This window comes from Haliotis cracherodii, unplaced genomic scaffold (genome assembly GCF_022045235.1).
Source record: "Haliotis cracherodii isolate W230 unplaced genomic scaffold, xgHalCrac1.p SCAF_16, whole genome shotgun sequence".
Lineage (NCBI taxonomy): Eukaryota > Metazoa > Mollusca > Gastropoda > Lepetellida > Haliotidae > Haliotis > Haliotis cracherodii.
The window spans coordinates 1,545,339-1,570,307 of NW_027266271.1; the positions used below are offsets into that span (position 1 = coordinate 1,545,339).

General features: G+C 41.8%; 1 protein-coding gene and 1 pseudogene across 2 annotated transcripts in view; both read left to right on the top strand.

Annotated features, from left to right (window-relative positions):
* The window catches only part of LOC139463729 (islet cell autoantigen 1-like), a 341,431-nt gene that overhangs the window by 146,941 nt on the left and 169,521 nt on the right, over nucleotides 1-24,969 (top strand). The window contains exons 8-9 of one of the 2 annotated variants that reach the window (XM_071244977.1): nucleotides 14,348-14,445; nucleotides 14,850-14,990. In XM_071244977.1, the coding sequence (XP_071101078.1) occupies nucleotides 14,348-14,445; nucleotides 14,850-14,990 (239 nt within the window). The remainder of the gene's footprint in view (nucleotides 1-14,347; nucleotides 14,446-14,849; nucleotides 14,991-24,969) is intronic. The other variant, XM_071244979.1, reaches the window with a different exon arrangement.
* LOC139463730 (uncharacterized) lies at nucleotides 9,792-10,845 on the top strand (annotated as a pseudogene).

A 24,969-nucleotide genomic window follows, 5' to 3' on the forward strand; every position in this document is an offset into this window, starting at 1 on the left:
CGACACAGATTCTTTGTTGATGGAAATACAAACCGAGGATGTGTATAAAGATATGGTAGAAATAATAGATATGTACGACACCAGCGATTACCCAAAAGATAATCCACTGCACATTGTTGTAAATAAAAAGGTGTTAGGTAAGATGAAGGATGAATGTGCTGGGACCCCTATAGCGGAGTATGTCGGATTAAGACCTAAGATGTATTCTATAGAGAAGTCTGATAATGGAGAGATAAGAAAAGCCAAGGGTGTTAAGAAGTATGTTGTAAAAAAGCATATCAAACACGAACAGTATAAGGAATCATTATTCAACGGTAGAACGTTCAAACACGAGATGAACTCTTTAAGAAGTTACAATCATAGGATATATGGATTAAGAATGAACAAGACATCATTATCCCCCTTAGATACAAAGAGATGGATTGATAATGATGGTGTAACTACCTATGCTTATGGTTATGGTGGTAATACCGTACCGTCGGGAACTTTGAAACAACTCTTCTCGTACAAATGCCCTACCCGGTCCATCTTTAAGATAATAAAGAATAGGCTCTCCTTCTTTCGTAACCAATCGACTAAATTTATACGTCTTAAGGGACCATATCGGATTGGTTGCGCGACGTAGGCCTCCCTCGAGTTCACCGGGCTGGTATAAATTTCTTACCCTTACTCTATCCGGAAGTTTTCATTCTTTGCCTCTCCTCGGTGCTGAAGATTCGGAAGTCACGGATTTAATTTTAATAGCATCGGATGGTTTCTTCCCTATTAATCTTGTTACTTCATTACATTACTCCGATACAACGGCTGATAATCGTGTCACCCATTCGGTTGATCTCAATCGCTCGGATTTCATTTCGATCCCATACTGATAGTCAAACAAACGTTCCGCTAATGTCCTGTTAAATCTTTCGACGATAGCTTGACTGCGGTGGGCCTCTTTCACCACGCCTGATTTCGATATCATGCTTTGTTAACAGTTTAGTTACCGATCCCATAAACTCGCGACCAGGATCTACTTGAAATAGCTTAGGCCATTTTAGTGGTCCGCGTTTATATATGCGACTCAATGCATTAGCTACTTCTGTTGAATCTTTCGAGGTTAATGGCTCTGCCTCTTTGTATCGACTAGCCACATCCACTTCTGTTAAAGCGTATTTATACGTTTTGCGTTTTACCTTATCGTGGGGAAGAGCCAATTTAACTTAATCTCATGACTATCGTTGAATCGCATAGTCATTTACACATAAAAAATGCCATCTGTAGTAGCAGTATAGGTATATAAATCCAGCTCCAGTGGGGTTGCGGCAGAACCATCATTACCTATACTACTTCTCTTCCTCAGTTGATTTGCAAATTGAATCAAGAAATCTTAACAGTGTCAACTTTATTACTCCGTATTTGAAAGAGTTGTGTAACATTGTATTGATGATTTCCTGGAATTGGTGATAGCATGACTCATGTGTTTCTTTTTGAATGCAAGGGTCAGCAAAAATTGTATCTGAAACTATTTTCTTGTCAGGAATAATATATTCCAATATCTTGTTATTTTAGTTACAGCTTTTACTAAATATATTTAAAATATTAATAACCCCATGGATAGCAGCTGATCGCTATTGCAGGTTTTTTTTGGGAACAATTTGATCATTTACCGTCGTGGCTCCCATGCACAGGTAATCACGAGAACTACATGTTGACATAGAATCGTCAAACTATAACAAATATGACTTTTAATGAGTCAAGGTATGGCATTTATGATATATGTATCCATTCTCTGTCAACTAAAGTTCCTTCAAAGCGGGGGCACAGGTGGCCCAGTTGTCTTAGGCGCCGCGATTCACTGTGCAGACTTGCGTCCCTTGGGCAGGCCAGAAACCCACGATTGTAGGTTCGAATCCCAGTTCGCCCCGATTATGTTTCTAGGTTTGTCAGCACCATATCTGTGCTCGTGGCATTCACCGAAGTGGTAAACGTCTGAGACCTGCATCACTTGGGGCTTTCCTACCACATTAAGCTGACATGCCACGATATAATTGGAATACTGTTAAAATCGGCGTTAAACCCAACTCACTCACTCACTCGTTTCAAGGCATCAATAGCGGTTTTCTGACTGTGGTTGCTGTTAATAACGGTGAGTTGTGTGATCTTCCGATCGCTTCACACATGATTTCACTGAAATTAATCAAAACAACATTAAAAGGAATTTTGAATAAATTTAAAGAAATAAGTTACAAACATAAGTCCAGAGATACAATGAACACTTTTTTAGACAGACAGTGTCTTTACATGATTCATTTGAGTACTTCAGTTTGGATTTGTTGACATAGTATTTCCGGTGTTACGTGCTCTTTCCGTTGGGGGGGAAAAAACATTAAAACTCATGATTACATAGTAGTAAGACCACCTCATTGAAAGAATATCTATATCTACTCAGTTTTAACTGCAGAATATTTGTTCACTTTTAATCTCTGGCTAAACTTGAAACAATCGCCAGTAACTAAGGGAAAGGTGTGAACCCTGCTGGGTACCTAAGTCCCCTTGGTCCCTAGCATGGCGACCTATAGCCACATTTTTTATATCTTTTAGTATTCTACAACTAGTTTTAAGTCAAACTGTGATGTGATATATTGCTTGTTATTATACTGTCCTTCGTCGACAGTTTTTTTTATGAATATTGTATAACTTGTTCAAGTCACACTATGGCTAAAATATTGCCGATGTAACTTAAAATTAAATTCACTCACTCACTACTGATGAGGCACATTCCAAGGATCTGCAATATCATAGCTGACTCCTTATCCTGACCCGACCTAACCGCCACCAACAGAATGGCGTTTCCACCCAAGGATTTTTCGGTGGATCTTCAAACTTTACCATTGCCAATTCGTCGACCTCTTCACAACCAGGTTCAACGCTCAGCTACCATGGTTTGTCTCTCCCATCCTGGATCCGCAGGCATGGGACCATCCCAGGACCATATTGTGGGAGAACCTTGATGCCTACGCTTTTCCTCAGACCACCATTCCAACTCGGTTCATTCAGAAGGCGGCATCCACCAATCAACATTGACTGTTTTGGTCTCGCCCTAATGGCCAACTCAAGGTTGGCTCACAATGCTGGTATTGATCACAGAAAGAAATTTCCATTGCGGGATGATCTTCTCCATCATCACCCCCACCTACTGCACCCGTTGCCCCAAACCCTCCATCTGTACGTCTGGCTCATCTACATAAGTCGTTTGTCACCAAAGGGTATTCGAAGAGAGTAGTCAAGAGCATCACTTAGACTCATTGTTCCTCCACTAAGGCCATATATGACCATCAAAAAGCGTTCCAAGCACATTCTTAAGCTCGTGACATCACCAAGCCAACCCCTGCTCCAGGTCGCCAAGCATCTGCAAATTTGAAATCTGCTCAGAAGCTTAAAGGAGCTACAGTCCCTCATTCGGTCCCACAAGCTGACTGATCAGTCGTTTCAATTTAGTCCACCCACATGGGATCTGAACATCCTCCTCCGACATTTGACTTGCTAGCTAATCACCCACTATTCTGCGGGTCTACACCTTTGTTGGGTTGCCTTTTCCTCTCACATTTAATCCACATGAAACTTGACCTGTCATTTCTACCATGGTCTTGCACATCAATTGTACCATGTCTGCCATTATGGAGGGATGTCTGTTGAAGTCTGATACAGTCTTCTCTTCCCACTATCTACGTCACATCTCTGTCACTGAAGATCAGGTCCTCCACCCGTGTGGTCCCTTGGTCTTGGTGCAACAACTGACGACTACACACCAGCGCAGATAGACAATATGCGTACCCGCTCCTGTTGTCCAGAACTCTGTATCCTTTATATACAAAATAAATAATGGAATTGCCGCTCGGGTTTTTATTGTCATTACTCAGATTCCCAGACTTGAGTACTCAATTGAGGGTGAGATACCCCGCCTGGTCTTCAACATAGAAGTCGTCACGATCCTCTTGTGGATATATGCTGAATAGATCTCTATTTAAATATTCGCGGTCGCTTGTGTCACAATGCCCTACGTATAACACAAAACACATGTTATACCCGTATTCATGTCCGTCTAGCTTAAAGGGATCATAGCGCCTGTTGCGGTGTGTTTACCCACTCACAAGTTCTGTGCAAAACAAAGTCAAAGAAACCTTGTCCTTTTACAATAATGTGGCAGTGTGCCACTTAAACAACATTTTGTTTTATTTTTAGTGGCATCAAGGTCAACGTGTCATCATAAAATGCTAGAACGTTTCTCTTCCGTTTTGTCAACTTTCCGCAGCCTTTAGCTATCTATTTTTGGCAACAAGTTTCATTTTGAGTAATCTCCCATCCTCTGGTGTTTGAGTCCTGGAAAGCGTTCTCAACTCCATCTGTATCCAAACCAATATAGGGTACTCGAGTACCCGTCACAGCTGTAGTCAACTCCACAAGCTTGTACAGTGAGTCCTTAGGTGATTCTCATATTACCTGCTGGCAGTGCTGATTTGCTCAGTTTAATCATCTATGGCAAGAATTTCTGAGGATCATATAGATCCTGCAAAAAGTAGAACAGGGGGAAGAGGCCCTAAAAGTGTGTGTGTTTGACTATGACTTTGACAATGCTCAATACAATCACCACTGGTTTGGGACGAGAATGGCATTATACTGATAAAAATCACTCATGCACCACTGGGATAGGATATGGAAAAGAAGGATTCCCATAGCCAAGACTGGCTGGATGGAGGTGTGGCCCAGTTTCATTATGGGAATTGGACACAAATATAACAATAGTTCTATGGAGGTTTACCACATATTGGCATGTGTCCTTGGAATTATTCGGAAAACAGGCCTTTAAGGGTGATTGCGGGCATTATGTGCATCTAATTAAAATGAAGATAACTAGAATCTGTTGTTTGGAATAATTACCGGTAGGTTTATCATGGGCATCATGATTGCACAGATAACTAGGTAGCAACTTGCGAGCGCCACTGTCTTCAGTGCTGATATCATTGTTAGTACCCGTAGTTCAGATTGTTAGTTCACATGCAGCAAATTATTTACATATTCAAATATCACAGCATGAATTGTCAATACACCGGTTACTTTCAAAACTTCACTCACACACAAAAGAAACGCTAGTGGTTTTAAGCAGATAGGTAACAAACATGGAACCATAAATTGATATGAGTTTGAGCATGTAGTAAAGCCTGATGGTGTTATCAATATATCTGTTTGCATTTTGGAAGCCCCGAGTAAAAACGCAACATAAAAAACGAATCGCCAAAACACACCATTTCGATGAATATGTGGGTATCTTGCACCCATTTCTTGCAAAATCGAAAATGCACAAACTGTCATGAACTGTAGTGGGTATAAAACTGTGGCCGATTCTTGGACCTACCACTCCTTGGTCAACAATGCCACGCCTAACTCAAATTCAGAGAAGCCAGGCTATCGGACGTTTGGAAGCTGGAGAATCTGTCCAATTTACCGTCTCCTGCATCGATACAATGCTACACAGACCACAGATGACCTTCCTCGGAGCGGTCATCTTAGGGTCACCACACCTCGACAAGATTGGCAGATTATACCCGTCAACACCAGCGACATCCGTTCCTAACTGCAAGAGAAAGTGCTAGACAGACCATAGGAACACATAATCGACACATTAGCCGGGACACTGATCCGACATCGCCGACCAGCACATCGTGCTGTTCTCCAACCACGGCATCGACAAGCACCACTTCCGTGGGCACAGGGTCATCACAATTGGTGTCATCGTGAGTGGAGGCGTGTCATCTTCTCTGATGAAAGTCGCTTTTGTGTCTCCCATGCAGACGGAAGAGTCAGAATTTGGCGGCGTTGAGGTGATCGTTTCGCTGACAGAAACGTTGTGGAAAGGGATCCATGGGGTGGACCTAGCGTCATGGTATGGGTGGGGATTGGACTGAATGCGAGACTTGGACCCATGTGCTTTCTGAATGGTGATCAAGGTCGGGGACACGGTGTCACTGCTCAGCAGTATATCGACCAAGTGATCAGACCCCACGTTGTTCCATTTTTTTGCACAACATCAACAACACATTTTCCAGCAGGACAACGCTTATCCCCATGTTGCCAGAGCTACCATGGCCTTTCTGCAACAACACAACATCCGTGTTCTACCGTGGCCAGCCCTCAGCCCTGATCTGAACCCCATCGAACACTTGTGGGATGAGGTGCAAAGGCGTCTGCACAATGTGCGCCCAGTCCCTACAACTGCCGATGAACTACACACAGCTGCTCTGGATGTGTGCAGGAGGATCCCTAGGGCCTTCACAAATCGTCTGATCCACTCAATATACTGAAGATGTGTGGCAGTGATCAATGCTAATGGTGGTCACACCAGGTATTGACTGACATTTTGGGTATTGACCCGAAACTGTGTAAGCCCTTCCTGTTGCAATCACTATGACGGAAGAATGTCTAGCCACTAGGCGATATACAAATGTGGGCCCACTTGTTTCGATCACCATATATTACGGGAACAATGTGGGGCCACATTTTAGAAAATGGTTATCAATAATTAAGTGGAATTTAGCGACTAATAAATGTGGTCCTTCCTGTTGCAATCAATATGACTGAAGAACGTCTGCCCACATTTAGGAATTGATTTTCAGTACTAATTAAACAACCCAATGAAGCTAGGCGATATTCAAATGTGAACACTTGTTTCGATCACCATATATGACGGGAAAAATGTTTGCCCACATTTTAGAAAATGGTTATCAGTACTAAGCCAATCTAAGAAGATGTACGAATGGAAAGATAAATATATAATGCATTCAAACATTTAATTAAGAATACGTTTTACCTTAGGGATAAGCTGGGCATTTAATAGCTGGACCAACAACAACGAACAGCGTGACTGATGCCATTTCTCTTAAGTACCAAAACAACGGAGATAGCTCCCATTTGACACTGGAGGACGACCAACCCCACGGGGTAGACGAGGAGTATTATGATTATCCACCCACCACAGGAGCTACCCAAGGTCACTCGGAGGTGGAAATGGAGTGCAACTTCATAGAGTTGATTGAAGAACTCTACCATCTTATGCTTGTACTCCAATCTCCTATGACACAGAATTCGCCACCCCAGATGACGAGAATATGGAGGATGTCATGCTCCTACATCTTCTCAACACATCCACCAGACATTTGCCTTGGCCGAGTTATGCAGGCAAGGTAGTAGACCAGATAACGGAAAGTTAGACATGATGAACGACTACCCTTATCTCCATTGAAGCGGAGGGTGTATAGTAAACATGATACTCCACTTCCAGATTATCAAAGTTTAAAGCTAGTACGCAAATAGTCAGATCGCAGGACTGACTCTCAAGTCTGATGCTCGTAATATCAATCACTGGATTGTTTGTTTGTTTGTTGTTTAATGCCGCACTCAGCAATATTCCAGCTATATGACAGCAGTGTGTAAATAATCAAGTCTGAACCAGGCAATCCAGTGATTGACATCATGAGCATCAATCCACATAATTGAGATCGATGACATGCATCAACCAAGTCAACGAGCCTGACCACCCGATCCTTTTACGACAAGCATAGTCGCCTTTTACAGCAGGCATGGGCTGCTGAAGACCTATTCTACCCCTAATCTTGACGGATCTACTGGATTGTCAGAGCTTGACCTGATTATTCCAAATTCTGGATGCCTTCACAACTATTATGAGTTCAACGTCAACAAATACCAGCAGAGATTTCTTCAAGAGCTGTTTCCAGCTAAACCAAGAGGTTGATAATGTCACAACCAATTTCTTCTCCCAAGACTTTCAACGCCAAATTGGGACATATCATAGACGAAGTCAGACAAGATACAAGGAACGATTTCAAGCATCAAATATTCCAAGACACACGGATCTCCCCCACCCCCCAGAAGCGTACCAGGGATCAGAAGGACTCGTCATACAAAACAGCCTCCTAAGAAGTTTGTCCCCCCTGAGTGGGATTTTTTCCAACCGTGTCGGGGATACGACGACAAGTGGCAGTTTTTTTCAGGAATCAACTGCATTTCAAGAAACATCCTATCTTGAAATCTCAAGCTGTCGGACGCAGTTTTCATCTAGTTGGAGCCAAGCTAATGGCAGCAGATCTTGCTGTCAGGAAGCTACTAATGAAGCAAGCCATTCGGAGACGAGTGGAGACAAATAAGACCAAGGTTTTATTCTATGGTATTCATAGTTCCAAAGAAGAATACTACCGACATAAGAATGAGAATCGACCTAAAGACCCTCAACACCGGACCATTCGTATCTTTTTTCATGGGGCTCAACTTGCTCCTACACTGGACACATCACAGTTCCTACTGTAGACCTTGAAACTAGTTGACTCAACATACTTGATTACAGTTTACTGTGCCAGAAGAATTACATGTCATGTGTCAAGACTGACTGTAAACATTGTTTGACGGTAATCAGGTCAGCTGACGTAGTGGGATTCGTGCAGTATATTGTACAGACTGTCTCACATTATTGCTTATGCGTAACTCTACAACCACTTGACCTGACGCCTGTCGCTGTACATCATGGAGCTGATTCACAACTACAGCGATGCCTGCATGCACAGTGAATGAGACACCATGCACCATCGTCCCCCGATAAAACAACAGGAACGCTTTGGGAACGTTTCGTCATGTCCCGACACGAGCGGAGAATCGACTGAAGTAGCAGACTGATTCCATCAGTCGGCTTCAAGGGAGACATATTCACGGGGAACTGAACATCTTTGCCGACAGCTTTCCCGCCAAGGAATGGCAACAGAATGAATCTTACATCCCCAGATTTTGCTTGGTCCAACTTAGTTTACCTTGGCTGCCTAGTCAATCCTTCATAGTCCGAGACTACTCTGGTTCAAGACATCATATACATGGGATTCCTACTTGACGGGGGATATCTATGCCAACGAGAAGATTGATTCCACTTTAATGTCAACCCAGCAAATCGCTGAGGTAGTGGATGTCTCTTCTAGGCAACTTAATGTCTCTACAGGATATGACCTTCAGAAAAAGGCTGATGCTACGTCCACTACAGACATGGATCAACTCAAAATGATCTAACAGCCTAGAGTTCCATACTCAGTTCCCTCCAATATTACTATGAGACCTCCATTGGTGGAATCACAGAGTGCATGTGATTAGCTGCATCCCTCTGATTTATCTGATGCCACAACACCATCTATTCACAGATGCGTCAGATTTGGAATGGTGAGCCCATCAAACAGCATTACTTTTACACCAGACTGGCTTTCGGATGTAGATCAAGGCCCAAGATTTTTGACACCTTGTCGCAAGCCTTATGCTGGATGCTCGAGCACAACTACGGGATCCAGCATGTACTACACCTGCTCGACGACTTCCTGGCTCTTGACCCACCTGGATACGATGCTAATCAAACTATGCAGACCATCCTGAAGGTGTTAAAAAATTGAATATTCCACTAGCAGCTCATAAGACCCATGGACCTGTTACTCTCGTCGAATATTTGGGCATCATATTAGATTCTGGCACTATTACTGCACGCCTTCCAGAGAACAAAGTGACTAGAATTGCCGAGATATTGTAGACATTCTCCAGACGAAGGAAGGGTACCAAGAGAGAACTGTTGTCGCTATTGGGACATTTGAATTACGCCTGCCGTGTGACTCTGCCTGGGAGGTCATTTGTGTCATACCTCATCCACCTCTCCACAACATGAGTTGCACCATCATGTCAGCTTATCAAAGGAATGTCAGACCGATCTTACCATGTGGAACAAGTTCCTCACATGCTGGAATGGCATTTCTCTTTTCCATGACAGGTAGTGACTGACACACAAGACTTTAATCTATTCACTGATGCAGCAGCCACAGTTGGACATGGAGGCTACTTTCAAGGTGCTTGGTTTGCTGAGAAGTGGCCTGAGAGTGTGATTGACTTTTTAGCCACTGGCACATCTATGGCATTCATGGAACTTTTTCCCAGTGGTGCCTGCTCTCCTCTGGGGTCATCTTTGGTCTAGAAAGCGAGTTATGTTCAATTGTGACAACCAGGCTACAGTGTTAATTATTAAGAAGGGCAGGTCCAAGTGCACCAAGATCATGTCTCTCATGCGCACACTTACATGGACAGCAGCAGTTCACAATTTTGTCGTCTTGGCTAAACATGTACCGGGTGTTCATAATGACAGATTCCCTTTCTCGGCTGCAGTACAAGAGATTTCAAACCCTGGTTCCACAAGCAGATGTATCACCACACCAGTGCCCACCCAGCTCTCAGGTCATGTGGACTTAAACTACTACCTCAATCACCTGTGGTCATCAGCCATCAGCCAAGGAACCAGGTCTGCCTACAATACTGGCTTCAACTGCTACATGAACTTGAAGTTTGGTCTTTTCTGCACCCTATCAAGATTCATATTGCCCCCAGTTAACGAGAGCTATCTTAAGTATTTCATTGCTCATTGATTTGGTGTGCTGCAACTGCAACATGATACAGTCAAAACATATCTAGCAGGCATACGCTTCACTTACCTGCAAGCTGGAGTGACAACTCTGTTCGACGAGGCCAGTTCTGGAGCCTTAAACAAACTACAAGCCTTGATGAGGGGATACAAGAAACTGCAGGCAACTTCTTCCAGGAAACGCCTTCCTATCACCTATCCTTTATTAAGTAAGATCGTGTACCAACTCTGTGCAGGTATTTTCGGACCTCATGATGACTTTGTGATGGAATGCATGTGTGTGACAGCCTTTGGCTTTCTTCGATGTGGAGAATTCACCTGCTCTACTAAGTTTGATCACCGAGTTCATATTAGTATGAGAGACATTGAATTTGATCATTATAAGAGAAAATGTGTCCTAATGCTGAAAGCTTCTAAGACCGATCCCTTCCGGAAAGGAGTACCCATTTCCCTGTTTGGCTACAGTACTGGTATTTGTCCATATACTTGCTTGAAGAGACTTCATCACATAAACACACAGTGCAGAGCCAAGCCTTCAGATCCATTGTTTGTCAAATGCAACCTTGCACCGATCAGCAGAGCTTCTTTCTTGTACTGGCTGAGCATAGACATAGCTAGGACAGGTCTTGATTCCAAAGAGTACTCTGGACATTCTTTCAGAAATGGTGCACCTACTACGGCTGCCAGTGTGTGCATCAAAGACCACCTCATCAAGACGATGGGCCGTTGGAGTTCAGATTGTTTTACTCGATATATACGGACTCCGGAAGCCACTCTGAGCCAAGCCCAGAGATCTTTGTGTAGAATGTAGACTTGTCGTTACTACGGACTCTTGTGTTACTGTGTTACTTTATGCAATCTGTTGATAGCCTATTGTCCCTTAAAGTATAGGAGTCAGCATTCCACTAATTATAAGGACTATGTGTCACGCCTTTATGTTTGTGTACCATGGTGACTACTTAATGCTGGACATTATGATTATAACGCTGTGATGATCATGTGCGGGCTTAGGCCCATATCCCTCGTACAAACTTACAGGACTGTGTACGTTGAGACCCTTCATCACACCTTGGACTGTGCTTGACTTACCCTGGTGTGTTTAGACCCATTTGGTCATTTTTTCTCTCGATCATCAGCGTATAACTGTGGATTACATTCATGGGACTCCCTAAATTCTTCTTTTATTTGTGTTTGAACATGTGTTCTTCCTACTTATTCTTTGTCCCTTCCATGTGTAGATTTTTAATCTTCTCCAACTCCATTCTTTGGGGGCTCTCGGTTGCACACAACCTCATTTGGGCTTCCCATGCCCTGCACACTGTATAGGAATGGCTTGTGGCCCCCAAAGTACCTTTCTTCCAAATTTACAGTCCAGGGCCAGCACGGTCTCAGGACTTGTTCATTACCCGCAGGGTAACTAGCATTTATTGAGTCAGGTCGGCACAACCCTCATCTCTTCATTCATACCCACAGGGTTTTTCATTCATACCCGCAGGGTATGTTTTTACACTGGTGGATGTGGTGTGGTGGGTTTCATATTCTTGATATGTGAAACACCTGCACTGGTGGATGCGGTGTGGTGGTCAAGCTTCTGAAAAAGGCCTAGGCAGGGAATCTGGGGTGATGAGTGATCTTCACACGAAAGCTGGTCTAGAAAGAATGAAATGTTAGAGAGATACGAGAGACACTCCCTTCTCCTGCTACTGTAAATTTCTACTCAGTTTAGGGGCACTATATTCCACATCAGTGCACAGTATTCTGGAAGTTTACATATCACACTAGCATCTAAATTTAGTAATGTCCTTAAAGCTGCTTACATTAAACAGTACAACATTCCTGACAAATAATCACTGTCCAAATACAATGCAATGAGCGTCTACCAAATCCCAAGAGAAACAATGTAACATAGTTACAATAAAATACACTGCCATGTAACAATGTTACAATCTATCGAAATCTGCAAAGTTGTATTTTCCCATGAAACTTGCACTTTCAGGCATCAATATATAGATCTATAATGTAAATCTTGTTCTTCAGCTGATGTTGGGAGTTGAGATCAGAGGTATTCGTGAGCCCTGCTCACTTTTTGCCTTGTTTTTATGGTTGACTAGATCCTGTGCAGGATGAGAACAGAATAGTGGCTTTCGAGTGGTCTGTCCACCCAGGGGTATTTTGATGGATTACATCAGTGGGACACATCTCATCTGAACTTGCCACTCAAGAACAGGGGCCCGGTGTTTTTAAGCCAGTACCAGATCCCTAAACTGTTCAGTGCTTCAGCGACAGTTGCTGGATCATGGAGAACATCCTTGTCTGCCTTCTATGACAACAGGTAGAAGTTCTGTCAGAGGCGCATTAGATGGGGAGTGGTGTGGGATCTGTACTTACTCCTTTTAAAGATACAGTTATGCTCTAACATTGGTTCTACAGCACGACAGGCTATCTATTGGAGATGACCCTGTCCTTAAACGGATCATCAGATATTTCTGCTGGAATTTCCCAAATGGAGCCATTTGGTTGTTCTCTCCATTGAGGACATCACAGTTTGGGAATTGGATGCAGATATAACAGTAATTCTATGGAAATTTACCACATATTTGCAAAAGTCTTTGGCGTCATTCTGGAAACAGCCAAATATTAGTCAACACAACCAGAATAGTTTGTTTGGAATGATTAGGTACTCCAGAAATATTGGATTTAACAGAAAAAGGCACAATTTTGGTGGGAATCAGAGTTTGGGGTTAAATTTTCTCTTTAGATTCAGTAGACTAATAACCATCCAGGGTATTACTAGATGTCAGAACCCACCAATCCTTTGGGTATAGTCTGTCACTGATGTGATAGATGTTTTGTATATCATACAATAGTTAAAATTGTTATGATTTAAAGAATACTACCTCTTTTACGACAGGAGTAATCCCACCCTGTCCACAATGATATGCATCTAGGATGCTGATGTTGGAAAGAAGTGAAGACTGGTTATGGATAGTTGACAGTGAAAAGGACTTCTGATTTATTACAATATATTTTGTGTGGTACCGGTGACAGCTGAAATATGGAACTTCTATAAATTCTTAACAATGACTGTTCTTTGACATCTCTTCAAGTTGGCTACAGAGGCTTGTGGTTAATTTTTAATTGAATCACAAGAATCTGTTGACTGACCTTCATGACGTGCATCTATGTTACTGGTGCCCAAATAACTTTCAGCATGTTTGTCATTGTCTGTTGTTGGGTAGGCCTTTCTCCAAGACATGTCATTTGTCATTTCAATGTTGAGTACCGGAGTATGATCTCCTGGTCATCCAATATGCCCAGTATTATATGGAAGTCAGGAATGATGAATGAGTGAACAATTTTATGATATGTGATGACGAGATTAACTGATTTGAGTGATTGAGTGAGTGAGTGAGTGAGTGAGTGAATGAGTGAGTGAGATGGGTTTAACTCTGCTTTTAACAGTATTCCAGTTACAATATGGCTTAATATGGGAAGCAAGCCCAAAATTATGCATGTCTCAGATGTTTATACCACTTTTGTGAAACCCAGGGGCATGTATATGGTGCTAATAAACTTACAAACATAATCTAAGCCACAATCACAGGCTTGCATGATTGCTTTGAGTCTCACTGAACGAAATGTACCTGTGATGACAAATGCTGTCACGTATAATAAACTAAGGGTAGTTTTACTGTCATCTGCAGTCATTTGTTATTATTATTCAGTTTAGTGTAAGACACTCTGAACTTTATAAGTTGGCTCCCCTGGGCTCCAGTTGGCTGGCTTAAATTTAAAAAAATTTAATTAAACAATGAACAAATATGATACCGCATGTAATTGAAGGGCATCCTTTTTTGACAGGAGCTTGCAGAACCTAGTAAGCAACTTTTAGAAGACACAACAAAAAGGCATGAAGAACCACAGAAAGACACTGACAATGATGGATTTGATCCAGAGAAGTAAGTTTCATAGTCACTGCTTGCCGCTGCATATTCATTACTTTGTATAAGCACCACTAAGAACAGAAGACAAATTATGTAAAATAATAGCTTTTTCTTTTTCTGCATCATTGTGCTCACATGATCAGTTTGTGAATGTTAGTTAACTGAGTATTGTTTTGGGTTTATTGTCTTTCTGTTCTGTCAGCTTGATGTTTGTCAGTCATTTATCAGCCATTCTTAAGGAAACCGGTTGCCTAACATGAATTTTTGCATCAAAATTTGCATGTGTCCAATTTTTATAAAACAATATGCAGGTGTGGTGTTGATAGTGTCATGATCACCAAATTGTTTACTTCCTTGGCAATCATTAATTGTTGTTGTTGTTGTTGTTGTTGTTGCACTGTGTTTGTTTCTGTGGCAAGTGTAAGTGGTGAAGAATCTCGCTCCCAAGAGGATGACAGTGTGGAGGATGATGAAGATGAAGATGAAGAAGACAGTGTTAAAAGAAATGAGAGCCCCCTGCACTTTAACCCTACACATGGTCCCTCGTGCGAGGTTGATAGGTAACTCTGTCTGTGTGTGTGGTCTAACTCTGTTTGTTGGCAGTACATGGAATATATATATATGCTTACAAGTTTCTATGTAACATTACGACATCCTGTAGTTATAATGAACACTGAACACTGATAACATACAATTGGTCTGTAATGAACTATTTCAAAAGTACCTGTCAGATTTCTATGTATTATCATGTACACTTCACATAAATAACAAATTATCTTTAACAAATTGATGGCTGTACAGTGCACTGATATTCTTGTCCCTAACAGACCTGAATATCAGTATTTTCATGTGAGTTTTGAGCTGGTCAAACAGTCAGTGTCAAAAGAGTCATCATCAGCGATAAATCAAACAATGGAAATTTAGTCTTTTATAGGTATTTAGAAGTTGGGAGAACATGAATACATGACACTTTTTATGGACAGCAACTTTGTGGTAGATGATGTGATTGTATAGCACAGTGGAGTACACACTGGGTAGGTTGATACCCTGGTCTCTGTTCATTGCTGGCTTCTTTCTTTTGATTTCTATTCTTTCTTGAAGTTTCCTCTCTTTTTTGATGCTCAGTGTATATTGAGTGAGTTTATAATGATAAGTTAAACTGCTATGTTGTCATTAGCATACGTGCATATTTACATGTTGGATTAATTCCAGCATCATTTGGTACCAGCACATCAGTAATCGTGTGTTGTTTCATTATTATGTTAACATGAGTTCAACAGTATTAGCCAGAATGCAATCTTCTTTCAGCTTCTTAGCAGGTAAGTGTAACACTAACCACCCGGTTATGTATTAATATTATTACGAGTATCTATAGTAAGTCAAACTGTCAGTAATACATCCTGAGTGATTCTATTTATAGTAACTTAGATAAGGCAATTTCCCAGAATGCCAAGGTACGAGCATGCGCAGCAGCGCTTTAATGTCAGCCATCTTGTACATGTTTTGTAAACAATGACAAGCAATTTTGCTCCCATACGGATGAGCAAATAGTAAGAACCAAGAGTCAAGTTTCAAGCAGGATATCCAGCCTGGATAATACGCATAGTTGAGTGGCAAGTACGTGCGAGAATCCAGAAATTTTGGTAACAACACACATGGCCGCACCTGATGTGAGGGTGCCTCGGCGAAGATACTGGTATCTACCCTCTAAGTACAGTTGATAGTTGCCCGTATACTGTATTTCCACGCAGTTGGGCTATGGAAAGAATCTGTGCGAATATTGGAGAAGTGTAGGGAATTAAGCATCCCGTGGAGTTAACACAAGTGTCATATCAAACATTTTACACAAACAACCTCACAGGCCGTAGTGGAAGGATGGATACACAGGTCATCATTGTCGGATGTGATTACAGCTAGAGATGGCACTTCAGTAGTTCAAGAGTCTACTGTACAATCTACCACGAACGAGTCACACAGTGATGCAACACTTGCCCAGCTACTGGATACTGTGGATAATTTACAGCGTACTGTGGCCATGCTGAGTTTGCAAATGGATGCCAGGAATCGGCCTGCTACGGTGCCACACACTTCCCTTTTGCAGAGGAATTGTGCTGTGCCTGGTCAACCACATGACAATTTGCTACCTACCCATATGATGTCAGAGCCGTTCAGCTTGTAAACTGCCTTACGGGAATTGGACAACCCAGTCACAGGATTAGTTATCCCTGGTGTGTCCTTCAGAGAGCCTCAGCATTTACCGGATATAGGTCTTGTTACTCCCACTCTAAGGAGGAGCATTCAGGAAGGTAAGGATGTGAACCTGGCTTTGCTACTCATTGCTGATGAAATAACTACCAATGCAAGAACCATTTAGGTAGATATTGTGAATGTGCAGCTGAAAAGTCCTCATGACTCCAGATTGCAGATAACCCTTTACATCTGACATGTTCATCACAGTGTTTGGGAAGTATAAAGCCATCATGTGTCTACGCTGGCCACCAAGACGAGCCGAACTTGATGATTATATGTAGTTGATATGCACAACCAATATCAGAATCAACTTTTTTAACCTGTATCACAAATGTTTCTTGGCTAAAGCTGCAGCCTGTCTTGGACAACATAACCACAAACTTCCATGGGGAGAGATTGATGATGCCATTAATAGACCCGTGTTTACTGGACGTAGAATCAATGTATGCCAGTTGTGTGATGACATTGGTTATTTGACCCAGTTTTGTTCCATGGTAGATGCCAAGTCCATCCATCATCAGTTGGCAGAGACTTTTAACCATACTTCCACGACTAGAGACAGAGAATTCACTTCAGAACGCAGAGGCATTGACTGCCGGGGAAGGAAAGTTCTTATACACAAAGGTATCCCATGGTGCAACAATTTCAATGCTGAGAAATGTGTTCATGGGAATTGTAGATTTAGACATTTGTGCTCCATATTTCAGAAGCGCATCCTGCTTTCGAATGTTGGCATAACACAGTCGAGATTCAATCCCCAGCAGGCAAATCGACACCTGTCAAGAACTCTTCATCTGCCAAAAAGCACCGACAATGACTGCATGAGTAGTATAGGTAATGGGGATTCTGGCTCTCTTCCACTGGAGTCAGATTTATATACCTATACTGCTACTACAGAGGGAATTTTTTATGCAAAAATGATGATGCAATTCAATGATCGTCATAACATTAAACTAAATTGTAATGAAAATATTCTCTATTTTTTTACTCATACATATACCGTATATCGCTGTGTATAAGGCAAGTTTTTCGTACTTAAAATGAGGGGGTTAAGAAGGGGGGTCGTCTTATACACAGAGTCGAAGATCTCACATTTTTTTCCACTGGCGATGTCAACCGGCGTCCGATAGCCAGCCCAACATTTGACAATAAAACTTCGCATTTCGTCCTAAATAACTGTTCCAATAACTATTTCCATACTTAAACATGATTTGTATGTCTTTTCCTTGAATAAAGTTTTATAATTTCTGCAAATAAAGTTTGAAATGACCCTCGCCTCGATGCAGATTGTCAAACCAGCTGACACTGTAAAACAATCAACATCCATGAGTAGAGAGCCGGAAGTACCGATAGACATTTGCATATTGCACATGTGACCTAACATGTGATAACCGGTGAAGCTGAAATCAATTCCCACTGTTTTTACAGTTGTATTAACAACTGTTGGAGATGGTGTGTCTAAGTGATTGTGGAATAAACACGCTGAATGTTAAGCAAACATAAGACTAGTTAGTTACAACATAGTTGATTGGCGATTATATTATTCACCATTGTCTCTTATATGTTATTACTTCATAAATGAATTTTATTTTACGGGCACGAATTTGGTGTCGTACCGTGTAAACACAAAATGGCAACATGTGCTGGAGTTACACACGCGACCAATCACCATAGAAAAAAACAACGCAAGATAAACATATATTTATTCCATATATAAGGTTTGTGCACGCACTTGTGATGTGCTTCATTCCAGGTCGCCTTTTACACAGAGTATAGGATTTTGGGTTGATTTTGAAGGCGTGTACAGGGGGGTCGTCTTATACGTTGGGTCGCCTTATACGGTACCATTATTTTTAACAAAGTGATATTCAACACTTTTACTAAGTTCTTCGTTCATTTATTAGGAGACCAGACTATATACTCTCCCTGGTAATTGGAAAAAAACAATTGATGACCGTATTTGGTTGGTTTGACATCACTGATATAATATATACCTTGTGGTAATTCTCTCCATTTGATAATTTTGTCCGGGAGCATAAATGCTTTGATAGCTTTTTCGAGATCTTCTTTTGTTGGTTTGTAATTCTCCATAATTATATATTTATGTAAGCATTCGTTTAAATGTGATCCAACGATAGGAAGCAATCTATTTTTAGTCTCCAACCAGTTCTTTGGTTTTGGCACGGAATAATTGATGCGCTTGTTGTCTCCCCTGTTCTATGAACTTTTTTTCTCGTCTTCGCTAATACCACTGGTCTTACGAGAATTTGATCGAATCTCCTGCTTGATTACGTTGTATTTGGTGAGTTCAGATATCTTACAATCAGCCATTGCTGTCGAAATATGATCCTCAATGAGGTTCAACTTTGCTTCGGCGAGTATCCAAATATTATCATGTTTTAATGCTTTCTTTTGCAACTTAAAAGAGATAATGAATTTTATCGCTATTACTGCCAGTCCTGAGACTCCAGCCGCTATTTCCATGCCAAGTACGATAGGCGCGGCAATTATAGTTGATGAATATAGCTGCAAAGCAGCAATGGCGGGCTCCAAGTTAAACTGTGCACAGACGTCCATGTTCGAATCCTCAAAGGGTTTCCTTGTACCAAATCCGTCACATGTAGGTTCAACTTGCAGGGTATTGCCACTACGAAATTGGCGTGTGCTAAGTCTGTTCTAAACCCATTTCCGACATCAAACATGTTCGAATCCTCAAAGGGTTTGTTTGTACCAACTCTGTCAAAAGATAGTCACCGTTTGCAGGACATTGGCGTTTTCCAGGGGTGTCCCAAATTTTAATCAAATATTACCACCAAGTATTGTTACTTTTTCCATGCACCCAAGAACAGAAAATAGGATACATATAATACACTAACTTCATGTAAACTTGCAATAGTTTCTGTCAACAAGCTAACAAGATATGATCGTTAAAGTAAAATTTCGGTAAGTTTTTTATCAAAATCGAAATCCAATACAACCGCAACTAAAACAGATATTCAAGAACGGCTATTAGAGTTTGCTGTGTTGTGTGTGGAGACAATACTCAGAAAATTTGGAAGCATTTCATGCAGTGGACTCGGAGTTGTTTGCGTTTGAACACAGGTACCAAAAAGACACTGTGAAAACCTTGAATTAAATATGGCTGCCAAACCATGTGACCAATGACCAAAGTAAAAAAACAAAAAATGTCAAGCAGCTCAAGCAGCAGATACATCCAAGTTTTCAAAGTAATCGGATAAGCGGTTGTGGAGCAAAAGGGCGAAATACATCTTTAAAAAAGTCTTTATTTTTAGTTATCTGCCCTTGGCCTTTGGGCCTACGGCCTTGGGTTTTTGGCGGGCTCTAGTACCCAACGGTCTTCATACACATACAAAATTTGAACAAAATCGAGCCAGTGGTTATTTTTCTAGCTCTGGTACAAAAATCGGCGGAATAATAATAATATTAAATCAAACGATAACACTGGGGCTCTTTAGCCTTTCGGGTTGGTGACTCTTCAACAGGCTGTAACTTCTTTGTCAATTGTACTCCAGTCAAACGGATTTGTCTGGGCCCTGGGTTCCTGTCGCATTGCTGAGATAAAGTGCTAAACTTGTTTCCGACCTCGTTCATATTCGAATCCTCAAAGGGTTTACCCGTACCAATGCCGTCAAATGTAAAGAACCTCTTGCGAGACATCACCACTACTAAATTGACATGTGCCTGGGTGTCCCATGATGTTTAAACCAATTTCCGACTTCGACCCTGTTCGAATCCTCAAATGGTTTGTTTGTACCAACGCTATCAAATGTAAGGAACCGCTTGCGAGACATCACCCCATGTGTCCCAGTGTGTTCTTAACCCACGTTTGACTACGACCATGTTCGAATCCGCATATGGTTTGCTTGTACCAACTCCGTCAAAAGATAGTCACCGTTTTCAGGACATTGCCGCTACCAAATTGGCGTGTGCCACAGTTTCCCAGAGTGTACTTAACCCATTTCCGACCTCCATAGTCTAATCTGCAAATGGTTTGCTTTTAACAACGCTGTCAAAAATAAGGTACCATAGCAATTGGCAATTGAAAAATGAAGAACCAAGTGTGCGTCTGACCACCCGATCCGATTAGTCGCCTCCTGTTACAAGCATAGTTGCCTCTTGAGACAAGCATCGGTTGAAAAAGGCCAATTCTAACCCTTATCGTCAAGGGTAGTACACATAATACTGAAGAAGACTGTGGAGAACGTTTGGATATCTGCAAAGCCAGTGAATGGGGGTTTATGGTAGATTTATGAGGCGCTTCCTTCAGTATTTGTACTCAAGTCTCACATTTTACTAAAATCAAATAATACCACCAAGCGGTGGTGCTTTCAGTATGCAACCCAGAAAAAAATGTAGGTACATACAGTATCAAAACTTCATGCAAACTTTCAATAGTTTCTATTAAGAACCTTATAAGATATGATCTTAAAAGTAAAATTTGGGTGAAAAAAATGATCTAAATCGAAATCCATTATGGCCGCAACTAAAAAAGATATCCAAAATCGGCTATTAAAGTTTGATGTGTTATGTATGGAGACCATTCTCAGAAAGTTTGAAAGCATTTCATGCAGTGGACTCAAAGTTGTTTGCATTTGAAAACAGGTACCCAAAAGACACTGTAAAAACCTTGAATCCAATATGGCTGCCAAACCACGTGACCAATGACCAAAGTCAAAGAACAAAAGATGTCAAGCAGCTCAAGTAGCAGATACATGCAAGGTTTCAAAGTAATCGGATAAGCCATTGCGGAGCAATAGGGCGAAATACATCTTCAAAAAATTCTGTTCTTTTAGTTATCTGCCCTTGGCCTTTGGTTTTTGGCGGGCACTAGTACCCAACGGTCCACATACACACACAAAATTAGAACATAATCGACCCATAATCGGCGGAATAATAGATAATAATAATAATAAATAATAGATATAGCTGCAAAGCAGCAATGGCGGTCTCCAAGCTATACTGTGCACAAACGTCCATGTTTGAATCCTCAAAGGGTTTCCTTGTACCAAATCCCTCAAATGTAGGAACCACTTGTAGGGTATCACCGCTACGAAATTGTCGTGTGCCGGGTTGTCCAAGTCTGTTCTTACCCCATTACCGACCTCGGAATGTTCGAATCCATTAAGGGTTTGCTTGTACCAATTCCGTAACAAAATAGTCACCGGAAATCGCCACAACGAAATTGGCGTGTTTCAGGGGTGTCCCAAATATTAATCAAATATTACCACCATAGGTGTTACTTTTAGCATGCAACCAAGAACAAACAATAAGATGCATATGGCACACTAACTTCATGAAAACTTTCAATAGTTTCTGTGGGGAACCTTACAAGATATGATCTTTGAAGTAAAGTTTCGGTGAAAAAAATGATCAAAATCAAATTCCAATAGGTCCGGCGATATGAAAGATATCCATAATCGTCTTACAGAGTTTGATGTGTTATGTATGGAGACCATTCTCAGAAAGTGTGAAAATATTTCATGCAATGGATTCAGAGGAGTATGCATTTAAAGACAGGTAGCCAAAAGACAATGTTTAAACCTTGAATCCAATATGGCTGCCAAACCACGTGACCAATGACCAAAGTCAAAGAACATAAAATGTCAAGCACCCAAAGTAGCAGACACATCTAAAGTTTGAAAGTAATTGGACAAGCGGTTGCGAAGCAATAGGGCAAAATATAGCTTTAAAAATTGCTTATTTTTCAGTTATCTGCCCTTGGTCTTTGGGCCTACGGCCTTGGAATTTGTGTGGTATCTGGTATGTAAGTATCTGGGTACACATACAAAATTTGAATGGAATCGAGACAGTGGTTATTATGCTAGCTCTGGTACAAAAATCGGCGGAATAATAAATAATACAAATAATAATAATAATATACGGCCTTGATTTTTTGGCGGAATCTAGTACTTAACAGTCTCCACACACACACAAAATTTGATTAAAATCGGGCCAGTGGTTATTTTGCTAGCGCTGGTACAAAAATCGGCGGAATAATAAATAATAATAATAATAATAAATATAGCTGCGGGCAGCGATGTCGGGCTCTATGGTTTCGAGAATTACTGAGTCATTCGGTTTACTCAAAATTTGATAAGGATCACTAGGTGATATGTGTGTAAGTTACCACAAACATAACAAAAGACATGATGTTTAATCATGTTATGAATGAAAATTCATGAACGGCATGAACTTGTATCAATATGGAATGTTTGAAATCTGCAAACACCTAAAGGCATTTCATTAAAAAATGTTAACAGCAAACAAGAGAAAGAATTACACAGTTATGAGGGGTTGTCCATCATTACACTTAGTCGATGAAGTGTCAATATCGAGTATGACCTCCCCTTGCATCAATGACGGCCTGACAACGTCGAGATATGCTGTCAGTAAGCACCTGGATGTTCCCAATGGGAAGGTTGTTCCACTCTTTCACGAGGGCATGTCCGAGCTCTGCCAAAGTCGTGGGTTGTGCTCTACGGCGTGAAAGGGCAACCTGCAGCATGTTCCAGACATGCTCAATCGGGTTCAAGTCCAGCGAGCGCGCTAGCTAATCCATGCGGACAATTGTCTCCTGCTCAAGGTACTGCACAACCACCCTGGCGCGATGAGGACAGGTGTTATCATCCATCAGGATGAACTCAGGGCCAACAGCACCAGCGTAGGGTCTGAAGTACACATCGAGGATCTCATCCCGGTACCTCACCCCCGTCATTGTTCCTCTCTCTAGGACATGAAGATCTGTCCTGCCATCTCTGTTGATTCCACCCCAGACCATGATGGAACCACCACCATAACGGTCATGTTCACTGATGTTGGCATCATGGAAACGTTCACGTTGTCGTCGCCACACCCGCTGCCTCCTGTCTGTAAAGTCCAAACAATACCTGGACTCATCGGTGAACAGAACTGGAACCCAATCGTTCCGTGTCCAAGTGACATGATCTTCAAGCCCATTCCAATCGCTCCCGCCGGTGTCGAACAGTCAGGGGGATTCGGACACATGCCCTTCTCGAGTAGAGACCTGCATTGTGAAGACGATTCCGTATCGTCTGAGTGGACACATTCACCCCCGAGGCGCTCAGGAGGTCGTTACGTAGGCTGGTTGCTGTCCAGAAGGGATGACGTCGTGCCGGAAGAGCCACCAAATGATCTTGGCGTTGGGTTGTCGACCTCTGACGACCACCCCCATGTCGGTGTGCTGCTGTACCAAAATTTTGCTGTTGGGACCGGGCCCTGCTTACAACGCTCTGGCTGACATTTAGTGCATTGGCAACGTCACGTTGTGAATAGCCAGCATCAAGCATTCCAATACATCTGCCCAGTTGTTCTGTCGTCAGGCGACGCCTTACACGTTGAGGGGGCATTGCGTAGAGAAACGTAGTGTAAACAACCTGATTGAAAATCGTGCAATGGTAGCAAAAGCATGAACTGTGATGTGAAACGCATTTCCCATGGCATGAAATGCACGTGCACGTGTGTTGGAGACGTTTTTGATTTCACTTGAACACAATATTGCCAGTTATGCAGTTATTTTGTTTTTTTATTAAGAAAAATATCTACGATCCTTATCAAATTTTGAGTAGTATATAAACAACGGGATAAAGGCTGATTGGGGCCTTTGATGAGTTGATGGTACGCCGGGGGGTACGAAAATCAAAATCAAATATGGCCGCAACTAATAACTATCCCATCAAATATATCAATGTTTGATATTGTATGTACGGAGACAAATCTCAGAAAGTTTGGTAGCATTTCATGTTGTGGATTCAGTGTCGTATGCTTTTGAAGACCTGTGTACCCAGAACACACTGTGAAAACCCTGAATCCAAAATGGCTGCCAAACCACGTGGCCAATGGCCAAAGTCAAAGAACAAAAGATGCCAAGCACCTAAAGCAGCAGGCACATGTAGAGTGTGAAAGTAATCGGAGTAACGGTTTCAGAGCAACGGGTAAAATACATCTCACGCCAATAGTGAGTGAGTGAGTAAGTATGGTTTTACGCCGCTTTTAGCAATATTCCAGCAATATCACGGCGGGGGACACCAGAAATGGGCTTCACACATTGGTACTCATGTCGGGAATCTAACCCGGGTCTTCCGTGTGACGAGCCAACGCTTTAACCACTAGGCTACCCGACCGCCCCTCATGCCAATAAATCATTTAGTTCCAGTCAATTTGAATCCACTTTATAAATGCATTGCAGATGAATATGCTATAGTGTAATTTATTACTTCATATGTCATTAGACCGCCTCCGTGGTCTAGT